This window comes from Drosophila sulfurigaster, chromosome 3 (genome assembly GCF_023558435.1).
Source record: "Drosophila sulfurigaster albostrigata strain 15112-1811.04 chromosome 3, ASM2355843v2, whole genome shotgun sequence".
NCBI classification, from domain to species: domain Eukaryota; kingdom Metazoa; phylum Arthropoda; class Insecta; order Diptera; family Drosophilidae; genus Drosophila; species Drosophila sulfurigaster.
This window is the reverse complement of record NC_084883.1, coordinates 23,535,993-23,560,555: the sequence shown is the minus strand read 5'-3', so window position 1 is coordinate 23,560,555 and position 24,563 is coordinate 23,535,993. Positions and strand designations below refer to the sequence as shown.

At 37.7% G+C, this 24,563-nt stretch overlaps 1 protein-coding gene across 14 annotated transcripts; it reads left to right on the top strand.

Annotated features, from left to right (window-relative positions):
• Positions 1-1,189: 1,189 nt before the first annotated feature.
• Positions 1,190-24,065, top strand: LOC133844443 (protein spinster). Of its 14 annotated transcripts, none has more exons than XM_062278430.1 (11): positions 6,477-6,634; positions 7,206-8,161; positions 8,229-8,370; positions 17,740-18,097; positions 19,184-19,510; positions 19,598-19,859; positions 22,148-22,246; positions 22,308-22,454; positions 22,519-22,663; positions 22,772-22,941; positions 23,252-24,064. In XM_062278430.1, exons 1-10 carry the CDS (start codon positions 6,610-6,612, stop codon positions 22,870-22,872), a joined length of 2,562 nt encoding a protein of 853 aa, XP_062134414.1. In that variant the 5' UTR covers positions 6,477-6,609; the 3' UTR covers positions 22,873-22,941; positions 23,252-24,064. The 14 variants fall into 14 exon arrangements, with proteins under 14 accessions (XP_062134422.1, XP_062134423.1, XP_062134425.1 ...); XM_062278429.1 differs by lacking the exon at positions 6,477-6,634 and adding an exon at positions 6,889-7,046; XM_062278427.1 differs by lacking the exons at positions 6,477-6,634; positions 19,598-19,859 and adding exons at positions 6,890-7,109; positions 20,037-20,298.
• The last annotated feature ends 498 nt before the right edge of the window (positions 24,066-24,563 follow it).

The following is a 24,563-nucleotide window of genomic DNA, read 5'->3' as shown; positions in this document are numbered from 1 at the left end:
ATGTCACTGCAGTGGGCACAGGAAATGCCCAACAAAGACTCGGACTTGTCCCTGCTGATCGTGTTGCCTAATACCAATAATGGTTTGCCACAGCTGGAGAAGAAACTTTCCCAAAATCCGTTTTCTCAAATTATGGAAGCACTCTTCTCGACCAACGTAATTGTTTAACTGCCGAAGTTCAAGTCCGAACTCGACATAGAGTTGACATACTATAAATCTTCAAGCAGTTATGTATATTAATTATTAACACTTCTACTAATAATTAGCTTAACTAATCCATTTGTTAAACTACCTCTAGGGAATGACTGAAAGCTTACTTGAACAGAATGATACAAATCTCGGAGAATCTGAAAGTGTCGAAATTCATTCACAAATCGACGTGAATGAAAGAGACGAATTGTCAGTCACTTGGTTTTCCAATTTTATATTCACAACTTAATGAAAGATTTTAAATTTATATATATTTGTTGCTCTCCATAATTTTAATAGTAGCTGTAGTAATATGTGCAAGAAATAATGTTCAAAAAGTCTTCAATTACCTCGGTTTATAATCTGGTTTATTTTGTTTAATGTAACTTTGTGACGAGCTTAACCAATGAATTAAATAATGCGGAGCAGTTGCGGGTATTAAAAATGATTCACAAAAGTGTTAGTCGTGTCACTGATAACCAAACTCTTTTGCTTTTATTGAAAATCAGAATCGGTTGTTGTAGTTAGAAGAAGTTGAAGAACATTTTCTTGCGTTAAATGTGTAAATTAACAATGTGGAGCCGATACGGATAACAAAAATTATTCATCCTAGTCTTATTAATGTCAATAAGAATGGCGGAGGAGGCAGCTGCAGCAAAATGATTTATGTATCAAGGATGGGGTATCAAATATTTATTGTTTTAAACACTCTTCTGAAGATTTTAAATAAACATTTTTAAAAATGCGAAAAGTTTAAGATTTATCACATTTTATCTAATTGGCCACACTTCAATTATATTACGTATCAGCTGACAAAGCTGATTAGGAATTTATAAATGATTGCCTATTTGTTTCATAAATGAACTTAAATACAAATGTATTAATATTGTAGCGAGAATAATCATTCGTTCGAAAATAGCGAGTCTAACTTCGTTAAAAATCACTAATTACCAGAACAACATTGATGAATACTATAAATACTCGTATTATTCACTTTCTATGCAAAGTTAATTTTGCACTTCTGGAATCAACTTGAGTATTTGGTGTTAGAGGTGATGGCGTTGATTTATAAACTTCCACAAATCAGTGGTAAGTAAAGAAATTTAAATTTATACAAATAAAAGCGAGAATCGGACAGAATCACAATTAGTGATATGAAATTATATTATCACATTAAATTAAAAAGAAACAAAAATCTCTAGGAAAAGGATAATTATAACATATATTGTAAGTAGAACCAAGTGGACAATTTACATATAGAATAATTATTTCCAATAACGCACAGATTTTGGTCCTATTCGGTGGTCATTAAGACATAGATAAATTAATGCATTCTCATACTCATTTATTTGATTTTCCCTGGCACAGGCCTTATAGCAAAAATGCTGCTCCTGATCCAGGCCCTATTACAAGGCCAAGACCAGTCCAATATATTCTCGCGCGGCTTGGCTAAATTCTCCAACAACGTGTACACCAAGCTTGTAGCAGACAACCCCAATGACAACATCATTTTCTCACCCTTCTCAATCCAAACCTGTGCAGCCATGGCGCGCTTAGGAGCCAGCGGCAGAACAGCAGCCCAATTGGATCGCGGTCTTAATCTGATTTCCAATAATGCGGTAGAGATTGCGGAGAGTTTCCACAAAGTACTAGCAGCATTCGAAAAAAGTAGCGTTCTTCGCATTGCCAACAAAATCTACATCAAGACTGGCTATCAGCTGAGGGATGAGTTTAGTTCACTAATCTTCAAAAAGTTTCTATCCGGTGTCGAGCCTATAGACTTTACCCAAAAAGAAAAGGCTGCACGTGCCATTAATTCCTGGGTGGAACAACGAACCGAAAACCTTATAAAAGATCTGATTTCACCAAGTGCTTTGGATGAAGATACGCAATTGGTGTTGATCAATGCGGTACATTTTAAGGGAACCTGGGCCCATCAATTCCCAAAGATTAACACCAGAAATGAAAATTTTTATTTGAACAAGGACAATAGCATCAAAGTACCCATGATGAAATTGACGAAGATTTTCAGATATGCGGAACTAGATTTTCTTGATGCCACTGCACTGGAACTGCCCTACAAAGACTCGGACTGGTCCCTGCTAATTTTGTTACCTAATAGGAAGACTGGTTTGCCACAACTGGAGAGGAAACTTCGCAGAACTCAGCTTTCCCAAATTAGGAAAGAACTTTACTCGACCGACGTAATTGTGAGATTGCCAAAGTTCAAATCTGAATTCAAGGTGGAGTTGAAAAACACTTTTGAGCAGGTATATATAGTTTAAAGGCTTACTAACAATGAATATAACTAATTCTTATGTGAGACTACCAATAGCTGGGAATGTCCGAAATGTTCTCGAATAATGCTGACTTTAGCAGAATGATCACAAGTCCGGACCAGTTAAAAGTGTCGAAAATCTTTCACAAGGCTGTTATCGACGTCAATGAAAGGGGCACTGAGGCAGCTGCAGCCACAGGTAAGTTAAAAGGTTTTCCAGGTGCCCATAGGGTAACATAACTCTGTGCCTGCAGAAAATGCATGTAGCAGGCAGAATGATACATCGTCGACCCTATTAAGTATATATATTCTTGATCACCATTTGTCCGTCCATCCATTTGTCCGTATAAGCACCTCGTTTGCAAATCGACGACCACGCAAATCGAAAAATAAGTGTTATTTTGAAGCTAGGGACACGATGGTATATCCCATAATAGCTGCAATACTTATAATTCTTGAAAATTAGGTAAAAATTTAAGTTATTGAAGAAATTATTTTGTATGGGCCTCGTACTCTATGGTTAATCTCGTTGTACTCTATGGTATATTTTGTATTGAGTACTATATCAATATACCAAATATAGCTTTTGGTAGATATTAGTATTTTTGTGTAATATTAATTTGGCAAACTTTAAAAATAATACCGCACTGTTTTGATTTCATTAAAAATGGAAACCGGGTATGTCGATCACACTCGACTGTAGTTTTCTCACTTGTTAATCGTTTTTATGTTAGTGCTAGTCCAACACCTTTTATATGGGTTTAAACCTTATCTAACCATTTATTTCGTTTCTATTTATTATTTATTTAACAGCATTGATCAACGAACTTACGAGGTCTCGCATACCCCCACAGAAGCCGAAAAATTTCTATGCGGACCATCCATTTAACTACTATATCATCAATAATCAGAGTACTGTGCTTTTTGCTGGAAAGCTACTTAATCCTTAAATGCAAAGGGAATTTAAAATGTTTAATCTGATTAATATCAATAAACGCAATCTTAAGTAAAGCCTTCAATTCCTAATATCTGATTCATTATGTTAACATTATGTTGACAGTATTGGGACTTCGACGCAAACATTTTAAAGAATTCAAAAACAACAATAACCACAAACATCATTAGAAGTGAAAGCATTAGCTAAATGTTACATATGGAAAAAATTGTGCCCTTTACGTAATTCAGTACCATATCAATTTAATTTTATATACTCTTACATACCTTTACTTCTACTTTTATTCCCGCTACTCATAGGGTAGAAGGGTATTATAACTTTGGGCCAGCAGGAAATTTATGTAACACGTAGAAGGAGTCATCTCCAACCCTATAAAGTTCATATATTCTTGATCAGCGTCAATAGCCGAGACGATATAGCCATGTCCGTCTGTCCGTCTGTGTGTCTGTCCGTCTGTCCGTATGAAACACTGGATCTCAGAGTCTATGAGAGATAGCGCTATAATTTTTCGACAGCATTTGTTATGTTTGCACGCAGGTCAAGTTTGTTTCAAATTTTTGCCACGCCCACTTCCGCCCCCGCAAATCGGTATATTTTGAAAATAATACCGCAATATTTTGCCCTTATTAAAAATGGGTAGCGGGTATCTCACAGTCGAGCACACTCGACTGTAACTTTCTTACTTGTTTTATTCGACAGCAATTGTTAAATCTGGAGGCAGATCAAGTATATTTCAAATTTTTGTCACGCCCTCTTCCGCCCCCAAAAATTGACAAAAGTCGAATAACAAGTGTAATTTTTGGTACATTCAATAATATCTACAGTCAATATGATTTCTGAAAGTTTGGTTGCTCATGTAAAAAATGTTGATGATATTTAAGATAAAATGTTGTATGGGGAAACCGCCTACTTACTAGGGGTCTTAGTTGCTTTGGCTGACAATCTGGTATATCTTGCACTCTATGGTATATTTTAAATATAGTACCTAAATTAGCCTTTAATATAATTATACCCGCTACCCATAGGGTAGAAGGGTATTATAACTTTGTGCCGGCAGGAAATGTATGTAACAGGTAGAAGGAGTCATCTCCGACCCTATAAAGTATATATATTCTTGATCAGCGTCAACAGCCGAGACGATCTAGCCATGTCCGTCTGTCCGTCTGTGTGTCTGTCCGTCTGTCCGTCTGTCCGTATGAAACACTGGATCTCAGAGACTATAAGAGATAGAGCTATAATTTTTTTTCGACAGCATTTGTTATGTTTGCACGCAGATCAAGTTTGTTTCAAATTTTTGCCACGCCCACTTCCGCCCCCGCAAATCAAAAAATCGAATAACAAGCGTAATTGTAAAGCTAGAATTACGAATTTTGGTATATACAATAATAACTATAGCATTTATGATTGCTGAAAATTTGGTTGCGATCAGATAAAAATTGTAGAAGTTATTAAAGAAATAGTTTTGTATGGGCAAAAACGCTTTCTATGCATGTGTTGTATGTATGCGTATACGTATTTACATGCTCGCCTCTATATTTGTATATGTATGCAAGAGGCACTGCGATAGCTCTATTGGTAGAGTGCAAGCTTATTACTGCTGTGGTAGTCGGGGGACTCGGGTTCGAGTCCGCTCGGGGTACAAAATTTTTTTTTTTTTTTTAGTCGTATTTACAACAATTATAAATAAAAATTGTGGATTTTGTTAAAGAAATATTTTGTATGAGCAAAACCACCTGCTAAGTATGTATTGTATGTATGCGTATACGTATATACATGCTCGTCTATATTAGCATCTGTATGCATAAGGGTTCTTAAGCAATGCGATAGCTCAGGTGGTAGAGTGCAAGCCGCGCATGTTGTGGTGCCCGGGTTCAAACCTGCTCGAAGTACAAACTTTTTTTTAACCACCCGGTCGGTGGTGCTCGATTTCAAATTCCGATCGAAAATACATGCATATTTATTTTAAATATTTTGAGATTATTACCGCAATATATTGCTTTTATTCAAAATGGGTAGCGGGTATTTCACAGTCGAGCACACTCGACTGTAGCTTTCTTACTTGTTTTAATATTTTTTCGGTATATTAATTTGGTATATTTTAAAATTAATACCGCAAGTCGAGCAGATGCGACTGCAGCAGATGCAGCTTCAGCCTCCGTTAAGTGTGTTCCAATATATCATATTTAAATAGATTATAACAATGTTATTGAATACTTCATAATAATGCTGTTGGATATGATCTGCATAATTTGATAAGTTCTATATTTGTATTCATTATACATTTAAATAGTTGTATAAATATAATTAAACTAAATTATATTTACACGTGTCACCTTCTCATTTTTTTTTTAATTATAATAAAAATAAATAATAATTGAAATTTTTCTGTCTCCCATTTTAATAGTCTAGGTGATTTACTCGTAGATATCACTACAATGCAATCACTCTACAAGGACTCGGACTTGTTCATACTGATCGTGCTGCCAAATAGCAAAACTAGAGGAAAGATTTTGCTTTCTCAGATCGTGTCATGGGTCGGATGGTAAGAGATCCTTTTCTAAGTCGTGTTTAGTTTTAAATTCTATATGATATGATAGCGCAAGACAGTATATTTTGCGGAAAAATTACTGAAACCTTCAAAACAAAAAAAAAAAAAACAACATATAATTTGAACATTGAAATACTAATATCCATGCACAACAATTTTTTTTTACTTTATTGTCGAATATATTATAGCTCTTGATAAATGGATATAGATCTTCAAAGCCAAAAATAAGTAGTTTTAAACCTAAATAAGTCGGAATACGTTGAAAACGAATTTTAAAATAAAGTTTTTATAATTTTTATATAGAATTTACTCTTATACAACTACAATCATATCAAAAACAAATTTAATTTATTATCGCGACGGACCTCCTCACGGAACTGTTCATATACATATGTACGTACTAAATCTTCTATATACATACATATGTATGTATGTATGTCGTCGACAATGAAGCGTAAGTTCAAAACAACCGTGTTCAATTCACTGATTGATAAGCAGTACAACGTCGACAATTGATTATTGTTCACTTGTTGCCGACAGTCTAAATCGAGCTTCTGTTTAAACAACACGTATATTTAACTAAACGGCAGTTTGTTTTATTTAAATTCTGAAAAACGGAACGGAGACATTTATTGTAAAATGCGTCGAGTTTTGCAAATTAGTGGTAAGCAAAAAACAAACAGCTGATTAACATACATACATATGTACGTATGATATTAGGGAGCGGAATAATTTTGAACAAAAGAGCGAACGGCAGTAAAGAGAATCTGTTATTTAAGAGAAATCAAATGAACTGAGTGTCCAAACCTGTTGTATACATATTCATCCATTTAAATGTGTGTTAGTGTGTATATGCATGTGAGACTACGTGTTTGCTTGTGTTTATTGTGTGGAAAAACAAATGTGAACAGAGCGCATTTATTCAGTCAGCAATTTGACGCCAATGCAAACAGAACTGAGAGCGAAGCGCTTAGAGTCGGAAAAAAATCAAGAAAAAAACAAAACATTGGAGAAAGCTACAAACAGAGACACGCACATACGGTGGCTCCACTTGAAACAAAATCCATATTTAATTCGTGAGTTAAACAAACAACGCAAAACGGCTAAACAACGTCAGATAACGAACAACATCTACCGAGGTGACTCAGCCAGTGGGAATTACATAAAATAATGAAATCATTCGCATTCTATTATCCCACACATCGACATCTCAAATGCTCTTTTCTCCTCCACAGTCTGGGCGACACACTCTCTTCTGCTGCTTCTGCTTTTACAGCCACCTCTGCATTTCGCCCAAGTCCAGCATCAATCCAGATACAGTATGACCAGCCCCGATAGTAACAATGTAGCCGAGTTCTCGCGCCGCTTGGCCACATTCTCGATCAATGTGTACAACAAACTGATCACGCAGAAACCCAATCAGAACATCATCTTCTCACCCTTCTCAATCCAAACCTGTGCAGCCATGGCCCGCCTGGGAGCCGTAGGTGAAACAGCTGCCCAATTGGATCGCGGCCTTGGACTGATTTCGAACAATGAAGCACAGATTGCCGAGAGTTTCCACAAAGTGCTCGCAGATTACGAGAACAGTAGCATTCTGCATATTGCCAACAAGATCTATATCATGACTGGTTTCGAACTCAAAGATGAGTTCAGTTCACTGATCTCCAAACAGTTTCTATCCGCTGTCGAACCCGTAGACTTTGCCAAAAATGTAGAGGCTGCAGGACAAATTAATTCATGGGTTGAACAGCGTACCAACAACTTGATAAAAGATCTCGTTCCGCCCAGTGCTTTGGATAAGGATTCGCGATTGGTGTTGATAAATGCGATACACTTCAAAGGAAATTGGGTTCATCAATTCCCAGAACGTGATACCCGCAATGAACCTTTCCATTTGAACGACGCTGATAGCATTGAAGTTCCCATGATGAACTTGAAGAAACGTTTCCGATATGCGAACCTAGGTGATCTGGATGCCACAGCACTGGAATTGCCCTACAAAGACTCGGACTTGTCCATGCTGATCGTGTTGCCGAATAGCAAAACTGGTCTATCACAACTGGAGGAGAAACTTCGCAGCACTCCCCTTTCCGAGATTACAGGAGCACTCTACTCGACCGAAGTGATTGTCAAACTACCGAAGTTCAAGTCTGAGCTCGAGGTGGAGTTATCAGAGACATTTAAACAGGTGAGTTCAGGATAAGCCCTAGTTAAATTATGAATTTTACTAATCCACTACTTGGAACTATCAATAGTTGGGTATGACTCACTTGTTCTCAAATGAAGCGGACTTTAGCAAAATGCTCCAGAGTCCAGAGGAATTGAAGGTGTCGAAAATTATTCACAAGGCCTTTATCGATGTGAATGAGAAGGGCACTGAGGCAGCTGCTGCCACCGGTAAGTTTTAAAAGTTTTGTCGCTATTTCATTAATTGCACTTCATCATTGTGTTGCACGTTGAGGTTGCATGCCTCTTTATTCACGTTTGTTCACGTTGTCTCTTCACTCTTGTCTGTTCTCATTTGGTAGGCGTGGTGGTGCGTACCAAACGCAGCATCATATCGCTCGAGGAACCCATCGAGTTCCATGCAGATCATCCATTCATCTATATGCTGGTCCATCAGCAGAGTCTTCCATTATTCTTGGGCACCGTTGTGCGACTCGAAGCGGGAACTTCCGCCTCTTGTGCCCCAAAACTCAACGAACGCGACGAGCTTTGATGGCATCGCAAATAGATATAATTGTTTATAAAAACATCTTTAAATTACGGGTATTTTTATAGAATAATAAATTATGCTTGTTACAATGGTGTACGAACATTAACTGCAATAATCGTGGTAACTTTTAGTATTAAGTTCACCTTTCATCAATCCATACTTTGCATTATATCGTATATGATTAATAATGGGCTTTTATCCAAATGTTTTATGTCTTTCAATTCTACAGCTGTAATCATGTGTCGCGGCACATCCCTTCACTTCGAACCACCACCCATGTTCTTCTACGCAAACAAACCCTTTTTCTACTATATTGCCAATAAGCAGGGAATCATCCTCTTTGCCGGCAAAAAGCAACAATTTCCAGATGTTATCTAAATATTTGATTAATGATTTGAAACTGCGAAATATATATTTTGATATGTATTACAACTATTTGTGATAATAATAAAAGTATTCAAACAGAGTCTTCAAATGCAATCTCGTTTGGTCGATTATCGGGCATGTTCATTTATGTTTTATTTCTAGCTTAATTAAATTATTTCAATTACTTTATTAATTATTAATTGCCCCCAATGTTCAAAACTTTACATCGGTGCATGTCGTGTGTGTGTGTTTTTTTTTTGTTTTTGTTTTTTTTTTTGTCTTTTTCACAGCAACGGTTGCTAATGGTAAATTCTCATTCGAACTGACGACGCCCCTGGATTTCTTTGTTGATCATCCATTCTGTTATTATATTATTAATGCAAGGAATACAGTTCTCTTTGCTGGCAAGCAATTTAACAATTTTGAGAAATATTTCCATACTTTATAATACTATCTATAGTCTACAGTATAAATGATGTACTTTAATTAGGTACCTTAATTGGAACGTTTAAACAGCATGACTAGCTCTACATATGTATATAAAGTTTGTTGTTACTCAATATTAAAAATCGTAATTAAATACAGTTCTGTTCATATTGTTTGCTTTATTACAACTCTCATATTAAGAGTAAATTATATAGGTGCACTCATATATCATCTATCATCTAAAACTAACACGCTAACCAATATCTACGTATTATATCTTGGACAATCATAAGCAAATTATATACTACAATCTTATTTGTTTTGTTCATGTCTCTGTCATTTTAACAGCTATGGTCATGGTTGGGTTCTCCATGCCCATGATGCCACAGGAGCCCAATCGATTCTATGCAGATCGGCCATTTAACTACTATATCATCAATAGACAAAGAACTGTGCTCTTTGCTGGGAAGTTAATTAAACCATAAATGTGATATGTATGATCTAATATCGATGCATTTCTATGATGACAATCAATATAATAATATCTTCAGTACTAAACATGAATTTATTTGTCTTGTAATAAACGCTCTCTAAATCCTCTAATAATTAAATTTCAATAACCTCAGGACTTCGTATAATGGCAGTATCGATGCTCGTTCGCAAACGCTTCTTCGCTAGACATCCGTTTGCATTCTTTATTAAGTCCCAAAATAATGTCTTGCTGTTCCAAGGCAAGCATGTCGGTTAACTAGGAAGTATATATTTGTATAATATATTGTTGATATTACATCAAAAATTAAGTTTAATTATATTTTAATAAATTAACGAATAAAAAGAATTTACCCATGCGCAAAAAGAAAATCCTTGTGTTCAAAATACTATTAACTTTTCTTAATTTAATTGACAATTTTGTTAATAATTATATATTAATTTGGTATACCAACAGTTGGATTTAAAACGACTTCAACGTCGCGAACAAAAATTTTATTTAAAAACAAATACTCATTTACTTTGAAAAGTATTGCCAGCTGGAAATTGTGTTGGAGTTTAGTATTTTTTGGTATATTTTTCTGGCTTTGAAATGTATTTGTTTGAAATGTTGCTTGCGGTCACACTCCACCACAGATGTTGAAGAAAATAGCTTTCTTATAAAAGCTCAGTCCAATTAGTTTTTGAGTGAATGCGGACGTGTCGCGGACTTCATATTAAATAAAAATCGAAGCACTGCAAATGCATATAAAAAGTAAACGCCGCATTCGATTAGTCAACAGTGCATTCTAGAGTATAAAAGCATTTCAAAAAGCTAATTAAATAATAAATACGTGTGCAAGAACAAAAGTGATAAGCTATATATATTTATAAGGGATTTGAAACGTTGCCAAAGAGTAATTTTTGTATTGTACAGTGAGCGAGCGAATAGAAATCTGCCACCAACACATATTTCCACATTCTCGCTTCCTATACAGTTTCTTCGTGCTCGTGCATCGCGTGTGTTTGCGCGGCATAAAGCGTGCGTGTGTGTGTGTGCGAGTGAGTGTTTTTTTGTGTGTAAACGAGAGTCAAAAGAGACTGCAAAAATATACACACATATACTTTGCGGCAACGTTTTGCTATCAAATTCGCTGAGTAAACTTTCGACTTCAGTGTTTTGCTGTTGTCCCGCTGCCAGTGAGAGTGTGTGTGTGTGAGAGAGAAGTGCAACAAGAGGCACGTGAATGTCGCAGAAACACCATCAGGCCTATCAACCGCTTGCAACTGCCGCGGCAGCCATGGATAATCCGGCGATGAGCAACAGCAGTAGCAGCAGTGGCAGCAACGATGACGTTGCCGGTTTGGAGCCACACGGTTTGCCTGCGACATACTCGTCACAACAACTCGTAGCATCAGATTTCGATTCGATGGAGCGACTAAGGGGCAACGAGAGCGTGCCAACACAACCCCGCGCCATAACCGTTAGCCAATGGTTCACCGTTGGCGTCCTTTGTTTTGTCAATCTCATCAACTATATGGATCGCTTCACAATTGCGGGTAAGTTCAATTGGGTTCATTTAATTCGATTAGAGAGCAATTGCATCAAATGCAAAGAGTGCGGGTCACGCATGCAACGCTTAAATTGCCCATCAGCAACATCACTTGCTCTAATTGGAGTTAAAAAGAGCTATTGTTCTAATAAAGAGAGCGCCCCTAGTAAATTAATCGAACACTTGCATGTGCACCGTATTAGAATAATTCTCTTTCAATTCCTGCCGCACTCTTAAATTCTTCGCGCGGCTCGAAATTCGCGGAATTGCAAGAGGGCATTATTATGCGTATAAAAAGACATGATATCCACTCTTACGAGAGGGTGATCCATTATTTTTTTTTTAAATAACCTAAGTCCTCTCTCTTCTATCGGTGTCTTGAAATCTTTATAATGTATGTACATAAGCCCACATGACATCCACTGCTTCAAAAGAGAAGGATGCGCAGGCGCATTTAAGTTCTAGCTTGATTTTGTTGATGTTGTTATCATCGCGTGTTTCATTACTCTCTCTCTCTCTCTAAACACTGTTTATAAAGATAACGCAAGGTAATACGTTGGATTAATTTTGTTACGTCACAGCTACTAAATTGAGCTATTTTTATGACTGCGTGTCCGAATTGCGCACAGCGGAATATCACGGCATAAACAAGCGTCGCGATGAGTAATCAGAGTTTACATTTGAATCATACGACCTGCGCTAATAGAATTCTCTTATCGTGTACTCACATTGTTTTCTGTATATCACACCATGATACGACTTACTCCTCAACAATCAATCACTGGTCTATTCAAATTTCGTGAAATCTTAACACTATTATGCGAAATAACCGCCTGACATGGTGCGATATCGCAAATCCGTCTCGACGGCTATGCGGGTATTATTTCGACTCCAAATGTTCCTCGTGATCGGAGACTGTTTATTCTAGGTCTGCATCGCATAGGAAAGAAATTTCATAAAGTGAATATTTATTTAGAGTGTCAACAAATACTCGCCAGGAAACTCGTCACTCCACTGCTTATCAGTTACAATTGTGTGTATTTACTTGTAACTATTTTAATCGTGTGGCGTGATCATTGCGTGAATCACAGCTTTTTTTACAATCTCGACTCTGTAAGGAAAAATAATTGGAAACTTGTTTATGGGGAAAGATTACGCTAGCTCATTTCATGGCAAATAATACTCAAACCAGTTGCACAAATGGCCTGATTAGGTACACTTATTATACATCTCCACGTTCCACTTAATCATCGTGAAATCTACTATATTTATGGGTGTTTATTTTTAATTAATGGCAACCTTTCTGCACTGTATTTTAGAATTTTGCATTCCGGTTTTGCACATTCAACTTTTTTGTGTGTTTTTTTTTGTCTGTTGGGCATAATTTAAACTTGAACTTTTCAGCTTAATCATCACATTTGCAACATGACCAATGACACTTGTCATTGATGATAACATTGCGAGGCAACACTGCAAGCAACCCAAGGGCAAACAACATTCGAGAAAGTCGTTAACCAATACTCTTGCATTTTGGCAATACAATTACAGTACTTTTTAAGCCCCTGAAAGCTTTCTTAATTGACTTGCACATTTGCTAAGCCCTTAATTGCCAACCAAACCACAAACAATCGTATGATTCTTTTTTAATCGAAATTAAGTTGTCCGAGACTCATGACCGCTCATTATTCTACATACTATATATAAAATTACAATAATTTACACAAATTGAGCGATAAGTTTATCATACTTATATTATGCGAGCTCATACGCGATATGCAGATTTAGCGTCATGCGGGATATTTATATGCTTATTCATGATTCACATTCATATTCGTATTCGTATTCATCGTACATTGAAAGTCACACTCACGCCACTTTGTTTGTCATTCGGGCGTGGGGGTAATTAGTTAACTCTTCTCTCCACTCTCATGGAGAGTGGGCATTGTTGCCAAAACAAAAACAAAAGATGATGTGATGCTCTCTTCTCATTCTCCTTGTATTTGTTTTTATGGTTATTAGGTATCAACAGGTTAAAGCAGTGTACAGAGCTTATAACCTCTCGCCACCTCACTGAAATCTGTAACTTAACAGTGCTTTAACATGACATTAACATGATAGTGAGACGTTGCTGTTATGTTATCTTGTAGCCGTTGGGTGTGGGGCTTTGTTTGTTCAAGTTATCGGCTCGTTAACAATTAGTTCGGATGCGGTTGCAGCTGATAACAGTTGATAAGAGCTTCGGTTATCGCACAATTTACGACTATTTGCTTCTTATCTGCAGTTGAATTTAGCAAACGTGGAATAAATTGCATTTAGCAATGCACATACATACATACATAGATAGGGCACGTGGCCAGAACAAGCTCAAACTAAATTGTGTGAGTGGCATATGTTTTATAGTCAAATTTGGTTGGCTAACCTTCAATGTTGCAAATTTTCGATTGTGCTTGGATTTATTATGTTGCGACACACGGCCACGACATGCTCATTATCATAATCGTATCGTACTCGACAAAACTGCGTTGAATGTGGCGAAACTTTTTTGGTTTTTATGGCACATTCAGACTCAAGTAACATCGCCTGATGTCTGCTTCGTTTAATGATATACGTTTAATTATAACTTAAAGCGTGAGCCGTGGCCTCAAAGTCTCCCACTTTGACCCCACTGTACAAATGATCTCAGATTTTATAAATAATCGCATGACACGAGCCACATTTTATCGCCTGATATTTCATTGCCTGGGTAATCCTCTCATTGCCGCCTCATTGTAATTCACGTTCCCCAACAAAACAATTTTGGGTGTTTCATTCATTCAGCAAAATATCTGCTGATGCAAATTGTTGACAAACTACATTTATATATATGTTATATTATATATTCACAGTGAACTTTGTTCGCTCTTTTGCCAAAACAGCTAACAGTGATATAGATTTAAATATAAGTGTGTGAATATGCTTGCTTAGCTATATAATTGTGTGAATATATATAGACAGACATCTGTATACAATTGTGTATATTTTGAAAACAGGCCATGCATTGCCTGATGCTTCTCTACGTAATCTTTTGGCAACATTCCAAAACACCCCTTAATGCCTCCCCCAAACAAAACTCGTGCAATAATTGTCAACAATTTGTGGTCGATTGCAGTTGGAATTTGAAATTCAAAAAATAAATGAGAAAACTAAAAGCTATGATACTGACCATTCTGACCATATGCTAAATTAACACTTGCTAAAGTATTACGTGATGTTTGACTATTCAATATTTGGAACGCCGCCTCATAGATAATATTTAAAATTTTATTCCCTCAGTCGCTTTATTTCATTTTGCATAACACAAAATTGAAACTATTGTCAAACTTTTGGTTAAATTATTGCAAAATGTAACCAAAATTGAAATTCCCATTCAAAACTTTCGTTTTGACAGCGACCTCAATCAAAATTTCACTGAAATGGGGCGTCTTTTAGTTAATTTTTAAATAAGTTTTCATATATGTACATATATATGTTTATATTTAAATATAAGCAGAGTATAATTGTGATCTCTTCGAACCTTACACATAAATATTCACAACTAAATAAACATTTGCAATTTTGTTCAACGTTTCGTAATTTTCGTACAATGCTTGCTCCGATTTTGTGATTTGCATTGCCGTCAAAAACTGTCAGATGTTGACATCGTGTTGTTTTTAGCTGCATTTTACATTATTTCCCTTTTTTCTTTTCGCATTTCTCATTTTCGTTTTTTGTTTTCTATGTCAATGACCGTCGCACGAAGACAAACGACAAGTGTGGACAGCAACAACCTGTAAAAAGCACAAATTGAATAAGCAAAAACAACAACTAAAACAACCGCAACAATAGAAATGTTAACACTTTGAGAGTGACAGAGATAGAGAGAAGAGGAGAGAATGAGAGGCTGCGATCGGTCGGTCGGTCAGTCGGTTTTGTCTATGATAATCGAAGCGCGCAGAGCTGCTTAAAGCGATTTCTACTTTTTCCAAATGAAAGTCTTTTAAGCTTTCCCGAAATAAAACGAAAGGGGAAATTTGTTTTTTAATAACATCAGTTAACGCTCTGAAGAAGCCTTTTAACTGACGCTGCAGATCGCGCGACTTTTCAAGGCCAATCAGAATTGCCAGAAACATTTTCATTCATATTAATGAGCCAGAGAGCTGCTTAACTTGTTTTATGTCTCCACTCCATGTATAATATTGCAATATCTCCATTCTTAGTCTCCAAGTGCGGCTAGTCAAGTGTCTGCTACTAACTGGAAGCGCTTAAGTTCCGTCTGACAAAATGTAACCGACAGTCTGAGTGCGAGCGAACGCAAACAATGGGAACAGAGCTACAGAGAGAAAGAGAGTGCGAGAGCGAGAACAACCAAAACTGGTTCTCGAATTACTCTCCAGTTTCTATAACCGGCAAAATATGTCGATTCTCTCTCGCAATATTGTATTTGGTATACACTTATAATAACAACAACAAGAACACAACGCACCAAGCCTTCGTCGCGACGTCTGGCCCCCTGCCAATCTTGGCTCTCATGCTCCTCCGTCCGTCCAACAACGAAGACAGCACAATGCTAAAAATGCCATAAACAAACGGGTGAACGGGCGAAACTTGCAAATTTTTGCCTGTACATGTTTGCTTGCTTACATGTACACACCCACACACTCGCGCCCGCACGCTTGTGGATCGAAGCTCATACTCACAAACACACGCACTCACCAATGCAGGCGTTGAGAGAGACCAACACAACGTATGGATGCATACGTATGTACATATGTGTGTATTTTACACACCCCACATTGCTTTTATCGCGTGGCGCTCGCTGCTCAGTTGGCGTCCTCGTATCGTTACGTCACTGGCCAAACAAACGCGCTGATTGGTTGAAAAAATCGTACGATAAATTTCTCAAAAGCGAAATGTGCAAAAGACCCAGAAAATGAAATAATTAAACATAAAACGTCAGCCGACCGTTTGCGGTGGCTGCTGATTCACTTCGTTTGACTTCGTGCCACGTCGAGCGCAGCGTTCGTTTCGTGCTCGCTCTGTCGCTCGCTCGACGAACGACGGTCACAACTTGTTGAGCTTTTCGGCCAAGCTGTATTATCGTTGCTGGTGTGTTAATGTTACTAATGGTATTGGTATTGGTATTGGTGTGTGCTGCTATTGATATTGCTAATGCCGGCTCTTGCGGCCGGCCTTCCCCTCGATATTTCTCACAACTCATTGACTAACGAATCTTTTTTTGGGTTTATATCTTCGCCATATTATTTGGTGAGTGCTTACGCACCCATAGAACCTTATGCCGTTAGCTGTGGGCAGTTATTAAAGGCCAATGCACGTATCTATAAAAATTCGAATACGTTTGGATTGTGCATCGTTAATTATAGGAAATTCAAGCATAATAAACGCAACGTTGATTTCAAATTTTAAGCGATGAACAGTTATTGTCTAGGTCGTGTTGACAATATAATTTATGGCCATTTAAGTGACTTGCATATCCGCCAGTTAATGAGAAATATATAAATACAGTCAAATATATATATAGATAGATGATCAGCCGGAAATACGAGCACGCGCATACGGAAAACCAGCTTGAAATGATAAATCATATGCATAATTTATAAAATGTTCTGGCTGAATTCGTGATTTCAGTTCTGTTTGTTCTTATCAACGTTGGCAGAAACAAAACAAACTGATATATTTATCAACAAATTGGCCCGACATTGGCCAAGCTGATAATTGAAAATAATTGCGATATGAATAAGGTTACCAATTATTTGCTTACTTTTATTTGTTTACACTGCCATTCGATGGTATTTAGACAAGCCACAAATTAGCTTTCCTTTTGACATTGAAGTGCCATTATGAAATGTTAAGTATGTTGCAGTTAGTATTTCTTAACATGGCAACATCAATACTGCTGCTATGGGAATGTTAACAGTGCTGTTAAGGGCAGCAGGTTAACAGTAATTAGGCAACTGCTAAAGTTTACCTTATTTCAATGGGCGGCCATTAAAGGTTAAGCACAAATAGTTTCTCTCGTCGATCGTTTACTTACATAAAACATTCGTTATATGAATACTGCGTTTACCCAAGCAATTAGCAACACCAGACCCAGCAACTAGCTATATACTAGATTTAACAATCACGCGCTAATCTATACCTAACTAACAGCAGCACTTGAGTAAACTATATCTTTCTCCTTTTTCTCTCTCTTTCTTGCAGGTGTGCTAACTGATGTAAAGACAGACTTCGGTATAGACAACGATAGAGCGGGATTATTGCAGACAGCCTTTGTCGTCTCGTATATGGTGTTTGCCCCCCTCTTTGGCTATCTGGGAGATCGCTATCCACGTCGCCTGCTTATGGCCGTGGGTGTCACATTATGGTCAACGACAACAATTTTGGGCTCGTTTATGCATCAGTTTGGATGGTTCCTCACCTTCCGTGCCATGGTCGGCATCGGCGAGGCCTCCTACAGCACAATAGCGCCAACGATCATCTCGGATCTGTTTGTGGGCAGTGTGCGATCCCAAATGCTGGCCCTTTTCTACTTTGCCATACCCGTAGGCTCTGGACTCGGGTGAGTTATCAACAAATGGAAATATGATATAGTTAGATGGGGTATAGAGTATATAGTAAGGTTGAAATAGCAGTCTTGAAAAGGAGAAGTCGAATTCTATAAATAAAGACAGTAGGAAGTACAAAAATGGAGACAGCATATTTATGAAATATTAAAAAAGAGTATTTTAACAGACTTTATCTTTTGGAAAATATGCCATTTACAAGCTAAATTCAAAATTTCTGAATCCTTAACAACTTCCAACAAAATGCTAGGAAACTCTGATTAAAAAATATCACAGCCTGACTTTCTATTTGAAATGAGTATTCAATACACAGAATCTCAAATACAATAGCATCTAACAGACTGTTTTTTAACCTTATCATAGAAATACTTTCCTATTCAAATGATTATGCCATGTAGAATCTAAATACAGTGCAACTGTTAAGAAATACAGAATATAAACAGACCTTATCAGCATAGTTGATGCTTTCATATTATAATGATTATTCCCTGACAATCAAAATATAGTATTATTGTTAAATCAAAGTCCAGAGAGTTCAATAAAATATGAACATAAAAGTACTGTTAGAACCTTATCTCAGTGTCATATTCGATTCGAAACAATTGTTGCAGGCGACTTTCGAATACAGGTCATCGGTAGTCTAGTCATAACTCGGGGGGTAATCTATCTCAGCAAGTGTGCCACATAGATAGTTGCGCAGACGAGGCTACGATTATGATTACTCGCCTGATAAGAGACAAGTCGCTGCTCTGTTATCAGCTGTCTAGTTCCGCGTAGTCACGTGTTTGCCTGCCACAGACTTTTGGCTATTCTCGCGTGAGAAGCTGTCGCTGTGCTGTGTTCGCTGTTGATGATTTGATCACTTACGGGGTTGAGTTGAAAGTTTAATTGCACATAAATTTAGTGCTTTAGTTATTTATAGCAAATCAAATGCGAAAATTTAAACTCAATTAAGTGGAATTCACTCAAGTGGGGTCAATTGGGGCGGCAACAAAAAAAAACATTTGTGCAATTGGCTGCCAATGCAATGGCACTTCGTCAATTCCTCAACAACTAATTTACGCCCATTTCTATACACGCAGTTACATTGTTGGCTCAAAGACAGCGCATTTGGCCAACAACTGGCGCTGGGCACTGCGTGTGACTCCCATTCTGGGCTTGATCGCCGTCGTGCTGATCTTCCTCATCAAGGATCCCAAGCGTGGCGCCAGCGAAGCATCGCACAATCTGCAGCCCACATCCTTCATGACGGACGTCAAGGAGCTGGTGAAGAATCGTTCGTTCATGCTCTCCACGGCCGGGTTCACGTGCGTGGCCTTTGTGGCCGGTGCACTCGCCTGGTGGGGACCAACCTACATCCACATGGGTCTCAGGATGCAGCCCGGCAACGAGGACCTGCAGCTGGATGAGTAAGTATAGTCCTTGCACAGTGCGACCCTTTCTGAGAATAGTCCTTTCACATCACATCATCTGTTGTTGTTGCGTTCAACGAATAGTGTTAGCTACAAATTCGGAATCGTCGCAATGGGCGCTGGCCTCATCGGAGTGCCATTGGGATCTGTGCTCGCCCAGCGATTGCGCGGTCGCATCGAGAACTGTGATCCGTACATCTGTGCGGTTGGATTGTTTATATCGGCGCCCATGGTCTTTGCCGCGCTCATCTTGCCACAGACGAATGGCACGATGTGCTTCATCTTTGTGTTCATTGCGCAGGTGACGCTCAATCTGAGCTGGTCCATTGTCGCCGACATGTTGCTGGTAAGCATCTCTCTCGACAACAGCAACAGCAAGTGCAACAACAGCAACAGCAACTAACTATTTGTCCCAGTCTCAGTCTCAGTATGAAAAGCTCCCTTTTTTGATTAACACACATTTTGTTAACCTTTTTTTTGCCTGCCTCTTTTGCCTCTTGTTAACCCGCCATCCTTTCAATAGAGTCTCATTCGTGTTTGGCCTTATTACAATGATCGCTGGGTTGCTGGGCGTGCCGCTGGGTTCAGTTCTATCGCAAAAGCTAAGGAAACGCTTCCCCACCGCCGATCCAGTCATCTGTGCCGTTGGCCTGCTGCTTAGCGCTCCGCTTTTGACCGGCGCCTGTTTGATTGTTTCCAGCCAAACGGCTGTCACATATGTATTAATCTTTTTCGGTCAATTAGCTTTAAACATGAACTGGGCAATTGTTGCGGACATTTTGCTGGTAAGAGAAACGCATACAACGAAAACCAAATCGAAACCAATCGAAAGAATGTATGATAAAACACACATTGCTAACAAAATTAATTTTGTAACTACTATCACCAAATTGTTGTATACAAAATGTACACTTCTTTTTGCTTTCGTAATTTTGCACTTTAGTTGATATTGAATTTGTGTGTAAACATTTATTAACTTTTTACTGTTATAATACCACAATATCCCACACATACACGCCACGCTTACTCCATACACACTCTCACACACATAGACACACCCTCTAATACCCTTAGCCTCATTCCTTGGTTGCGGTGCATTCATTTTGTTCATTGGTGAAAGTTCCCCCTAAACTCATCCTCCTTGACTTCCTTAGCTTTGATACCCGCTATGAAAAAGGTAGAAGGGTCTTATGGTGCAATTGAAAATGCATGTAACAGGCAGATGGTTCAAATCTATTACAATAATATCTGAAATGAGAAAACTGTTCAAGATCCCAAGGATTGTAGTAAGTAGCTAATGGTGAAAACTTGGCTTTACTTTTGGTCATAATACTAATTACTTTCTGAATCCTTAAAATTTCATTACGATCGGTTAAAAAACAAGAAAGTTATTAAAGAATCAGTTTTATAGAATGAAAATCAACTATTACGGGTATCTCAAAGTCGAGCAGACTCGCCTGCAGTTGAATCACATTCTTATGCACATGGAATTGGGGGAGATAACCACCCCCAAAACAGAAGTCAAACCCCCTGAGGGTGCTATACTGCAAAAGCAAGTCAGAAATTACATTACGCATTCATTCTTGCATCCTCCCCCAAAAAAAAACCATTTTGCATCCTCCACCATTCCATACCGAGCGATGAGTTTGAACTAGACATTCCTTTGGAATGGGAGAGATTATTTATGTGTCAGTCACGTTTCAACAAACAGTTGCACAACCTCATTTCTTTTTTCAGCTGATCATCAGCTGAGGCACATTAGAATAGCTTTGACTATTTTGGGGCGCGCATCAGTTCCGCTTTGGCTACGCGGCGTATGAGCAATGTGCGTTCGCTTCCTCAGCTGTTTGCGTTTGCGTTTGCTCCGCAAATAGCCAAATTTTAATTGGCCTTTCGTTCTCAGCGCTGATTATCTAACCAGGTCCAAAAGAGCTGAGAAGTGGCGCCATCGCATTGCCGTATTTTGTAGATAATGTATAATAAATAGTATTTATTATTGTACATTTTAGGCTTGTAGTTTGCTTTTGTTATTGTTTACGCCTATGATTTAGCTGTATTTCATTGCAATGGATATCGAATATTTTAAATGTTTCTTTGCTTTTTATATTTATTTTATTTTTTTGCTTTTCTAAACACGCTCACACCTTGCATCGCACATACCCCTTGTACACACACATTTATTTTTTGTTTATAACAGTAAACAGTTAATGTAGATATTTGATTTTTGTTGTAAAAAGAAAAACTTTGCGAAAATGTAGACAACAAATTGCCACAGTCAAAGTCGAACATTATTATGTTTCGGTCAGTCGCAGCAGACGGTCGGTCGGTTAGAACTGTTCCCATGCGCGCATAAGCCAGCTGTTCCCACTTTCGATTAATGTAAGCGGCGACGCAAACCCAATTGGCGTTTCCGCTGCGACCTTGTGCTGAAGTGGCGCCATCTCTTGAGAGCTTTCGAAGCTGTAGAACTTTTGACTGTGGCTTTTGCACATCTTTAACCTATTGGCACTGCTTGTAACTACTTGCTATTCTAATTTATGCTGTTGTTCTTGTTGTTGTTGTTGTCGGTAACACTGCTTGTTTAGCTGTATCACTTTAAAGTACATCACTAATTGAACCTCTTGCTTTATACAGTATGTGGTGGTGCCCACACGCCGTTCAACTGCCGAAGCCTTCCAAATTTTAATCTCACATGCTCTGGGCGATGCCGGCAGTCCGTATTTGGTGGGCGCAGTAAGTAAAACTAATCAACGAGAAAAGAACAATTTGATTAATTAACCTTTTCTAACTTTAGATTTCCGTTGCAATTAAAAACCATCTGAGCTCGGAGCCAAAGATGATCAGCAATCAGAGTTTCCAGAGCATGTCGCAAGTGTTGGAAAACGCAACGGAAACCGTTACCAATACTCTCAAAGACATGTCCTTGAGCCCAAGAGTAGGCGTAAGTAAATCTCACTTTTTTTTGTTATTCGTATATTAAGTAAATTTCTACCTTCCACCCACAGAGTTCGGAGGATGTTATCAAATTCGAGGCGCTACAGTATTCACTTTTCTCCACGACCTTTGTGGAAGTGTTGGGCGGAATTTTCTTCCTGTTCACCGCATGCTATGTGATCAAGGACAGACGCAGAGCCGCTCAAGAGTCTATGGGTAAGCATTAAACTAAACTAGCAAATACCCCGGGGTATGCCAAGTCCAATCTTATCTAAATTCTTTACTTCGATTTTGGCACACTTTTGGCGCCGCTCTCAACATTAGCTAAAGAATTGAGACTGGCGCCAGGCGAGAACAAGAAAGATATCTTCGATTCGGAGTGTCTGGTCATGTGCACCGATATTGCACTGCGAGAGCGTGCGTGACAACATTATCCACGCCTCTATGACTCCTAGTATTTGTAGCTACCTACTTATTTTGGCCAAATGTTCTCGGTAGGTGGTCTTTACCAAAATTTTCCAAATTCTGTTTCGTTTCGTTTGTTTGTCGTTGGTTGAAACTAACCGAAAAACATGTTGAGAAGGTTAAACTTCCGTGATCCCATAGTCATAATACCTACACACACATACACATACACATTTACATATACACGTACAAAAACGCCAAAAACGCTCTCGTAGAAATGTTAATGCTGCCCAATTCGTGATGCGATCGCTTTATCTGTCCCTAACATCTCGTTTAATGTTATCTTTTAATAATTCCGACTGATTCTTATTTAATTCAATCCAATATATATTCTTGCAGAATCCAACAATCCGCCACAGATCGCTAACAGGCCAGAGCTAATGGGCTAATATCGAGCGATCCATGAAGTCCTACAGCGCACTCAATGCGTAGGTCTTTTGGGTGAAATGTTACTGACTGAAAATCATCTATAAAATAATTTATGAATACACCTCATGCACATACATACATACATACATCTACGTACGTAAATCAATAATCACACTGCATACGTATAATTTAACACACACACAAACACACACACATTTTGTCGTATTATTTGTAAGACAAAAGCAATGTGTATTCATTAGGGCGCATGTTCCTATCAAATCAGTTGATAACGACAGACAGCTACACACTTATCAAAAGCGCGTGAATCACAAGTCATAATCATCATATTCTGTACTCCTCCTATTGCATAGAAAAGTAATTACTTTTAGGTCATATTTAATTTTACACCACAAAAACATTTGCTCCTTTGTCTTTAAGTTTTACCTGATTTAACAAATATATATGAACAAACCCCATTTATTGTAAATAGTTCGGCATAAATTGGAATTTCAGTTTGAATTAAATGAACTCTCTCGTTTATCTCAGGCATGAATGGGGTATTATATAAAAATTGTGTATATAAAATTAATATATTTAACGCCCGGCCATAAGTGTTAAGCGCGAAGTCTCTATATACATACGTAGATATATGCATATTATAAATATTTTAATTATATATTATTACATTTATTTGTATCTGTAACCGTAGTTAGTGCGTTTAACAAATTGGTCTTTAAACCAAAAGCGAAAAGGAAATAAAAGCAATCTGAAATAATATAATATATAATAATTCGAGATTAATTCGGTTCATTCTATATGGTATGCGTTCTTTAATTCGTAAGTATTTTATATATTAGAGTATCGCAACATTTCCAAGAAAATAAATTCAAGAATATAATATACAGTAGAATCCGGTTATTGCGACCTTCAAGGGACCGACGATTTTACGTCGTTATACCCGGAAGACGCACTAACCGAAAGAAGCAAAACAAATTTTTGTTTTGTTTTTTTATGGTTGCCATGTTCGAAATAGGTTTTTAAGGCAAAACAAATTAATTTTTTAAACAAAACAAAAAAAAGTATAAATTTAATTAAATAGCATGGTTGTTCCATAATAAATCGTATACTTGCATGTTCCTTAGGCGTCAGCTAAAACAGAGATTAGTGGGAATGTAAGAACCTTCGTATCGCTGCTAAGCATACAAGCAAGGGTCTGGATCACTGATAAATACATACATTTATAATTATGTACGTCATTTGATGCTCAAATTTGTTGGAATTA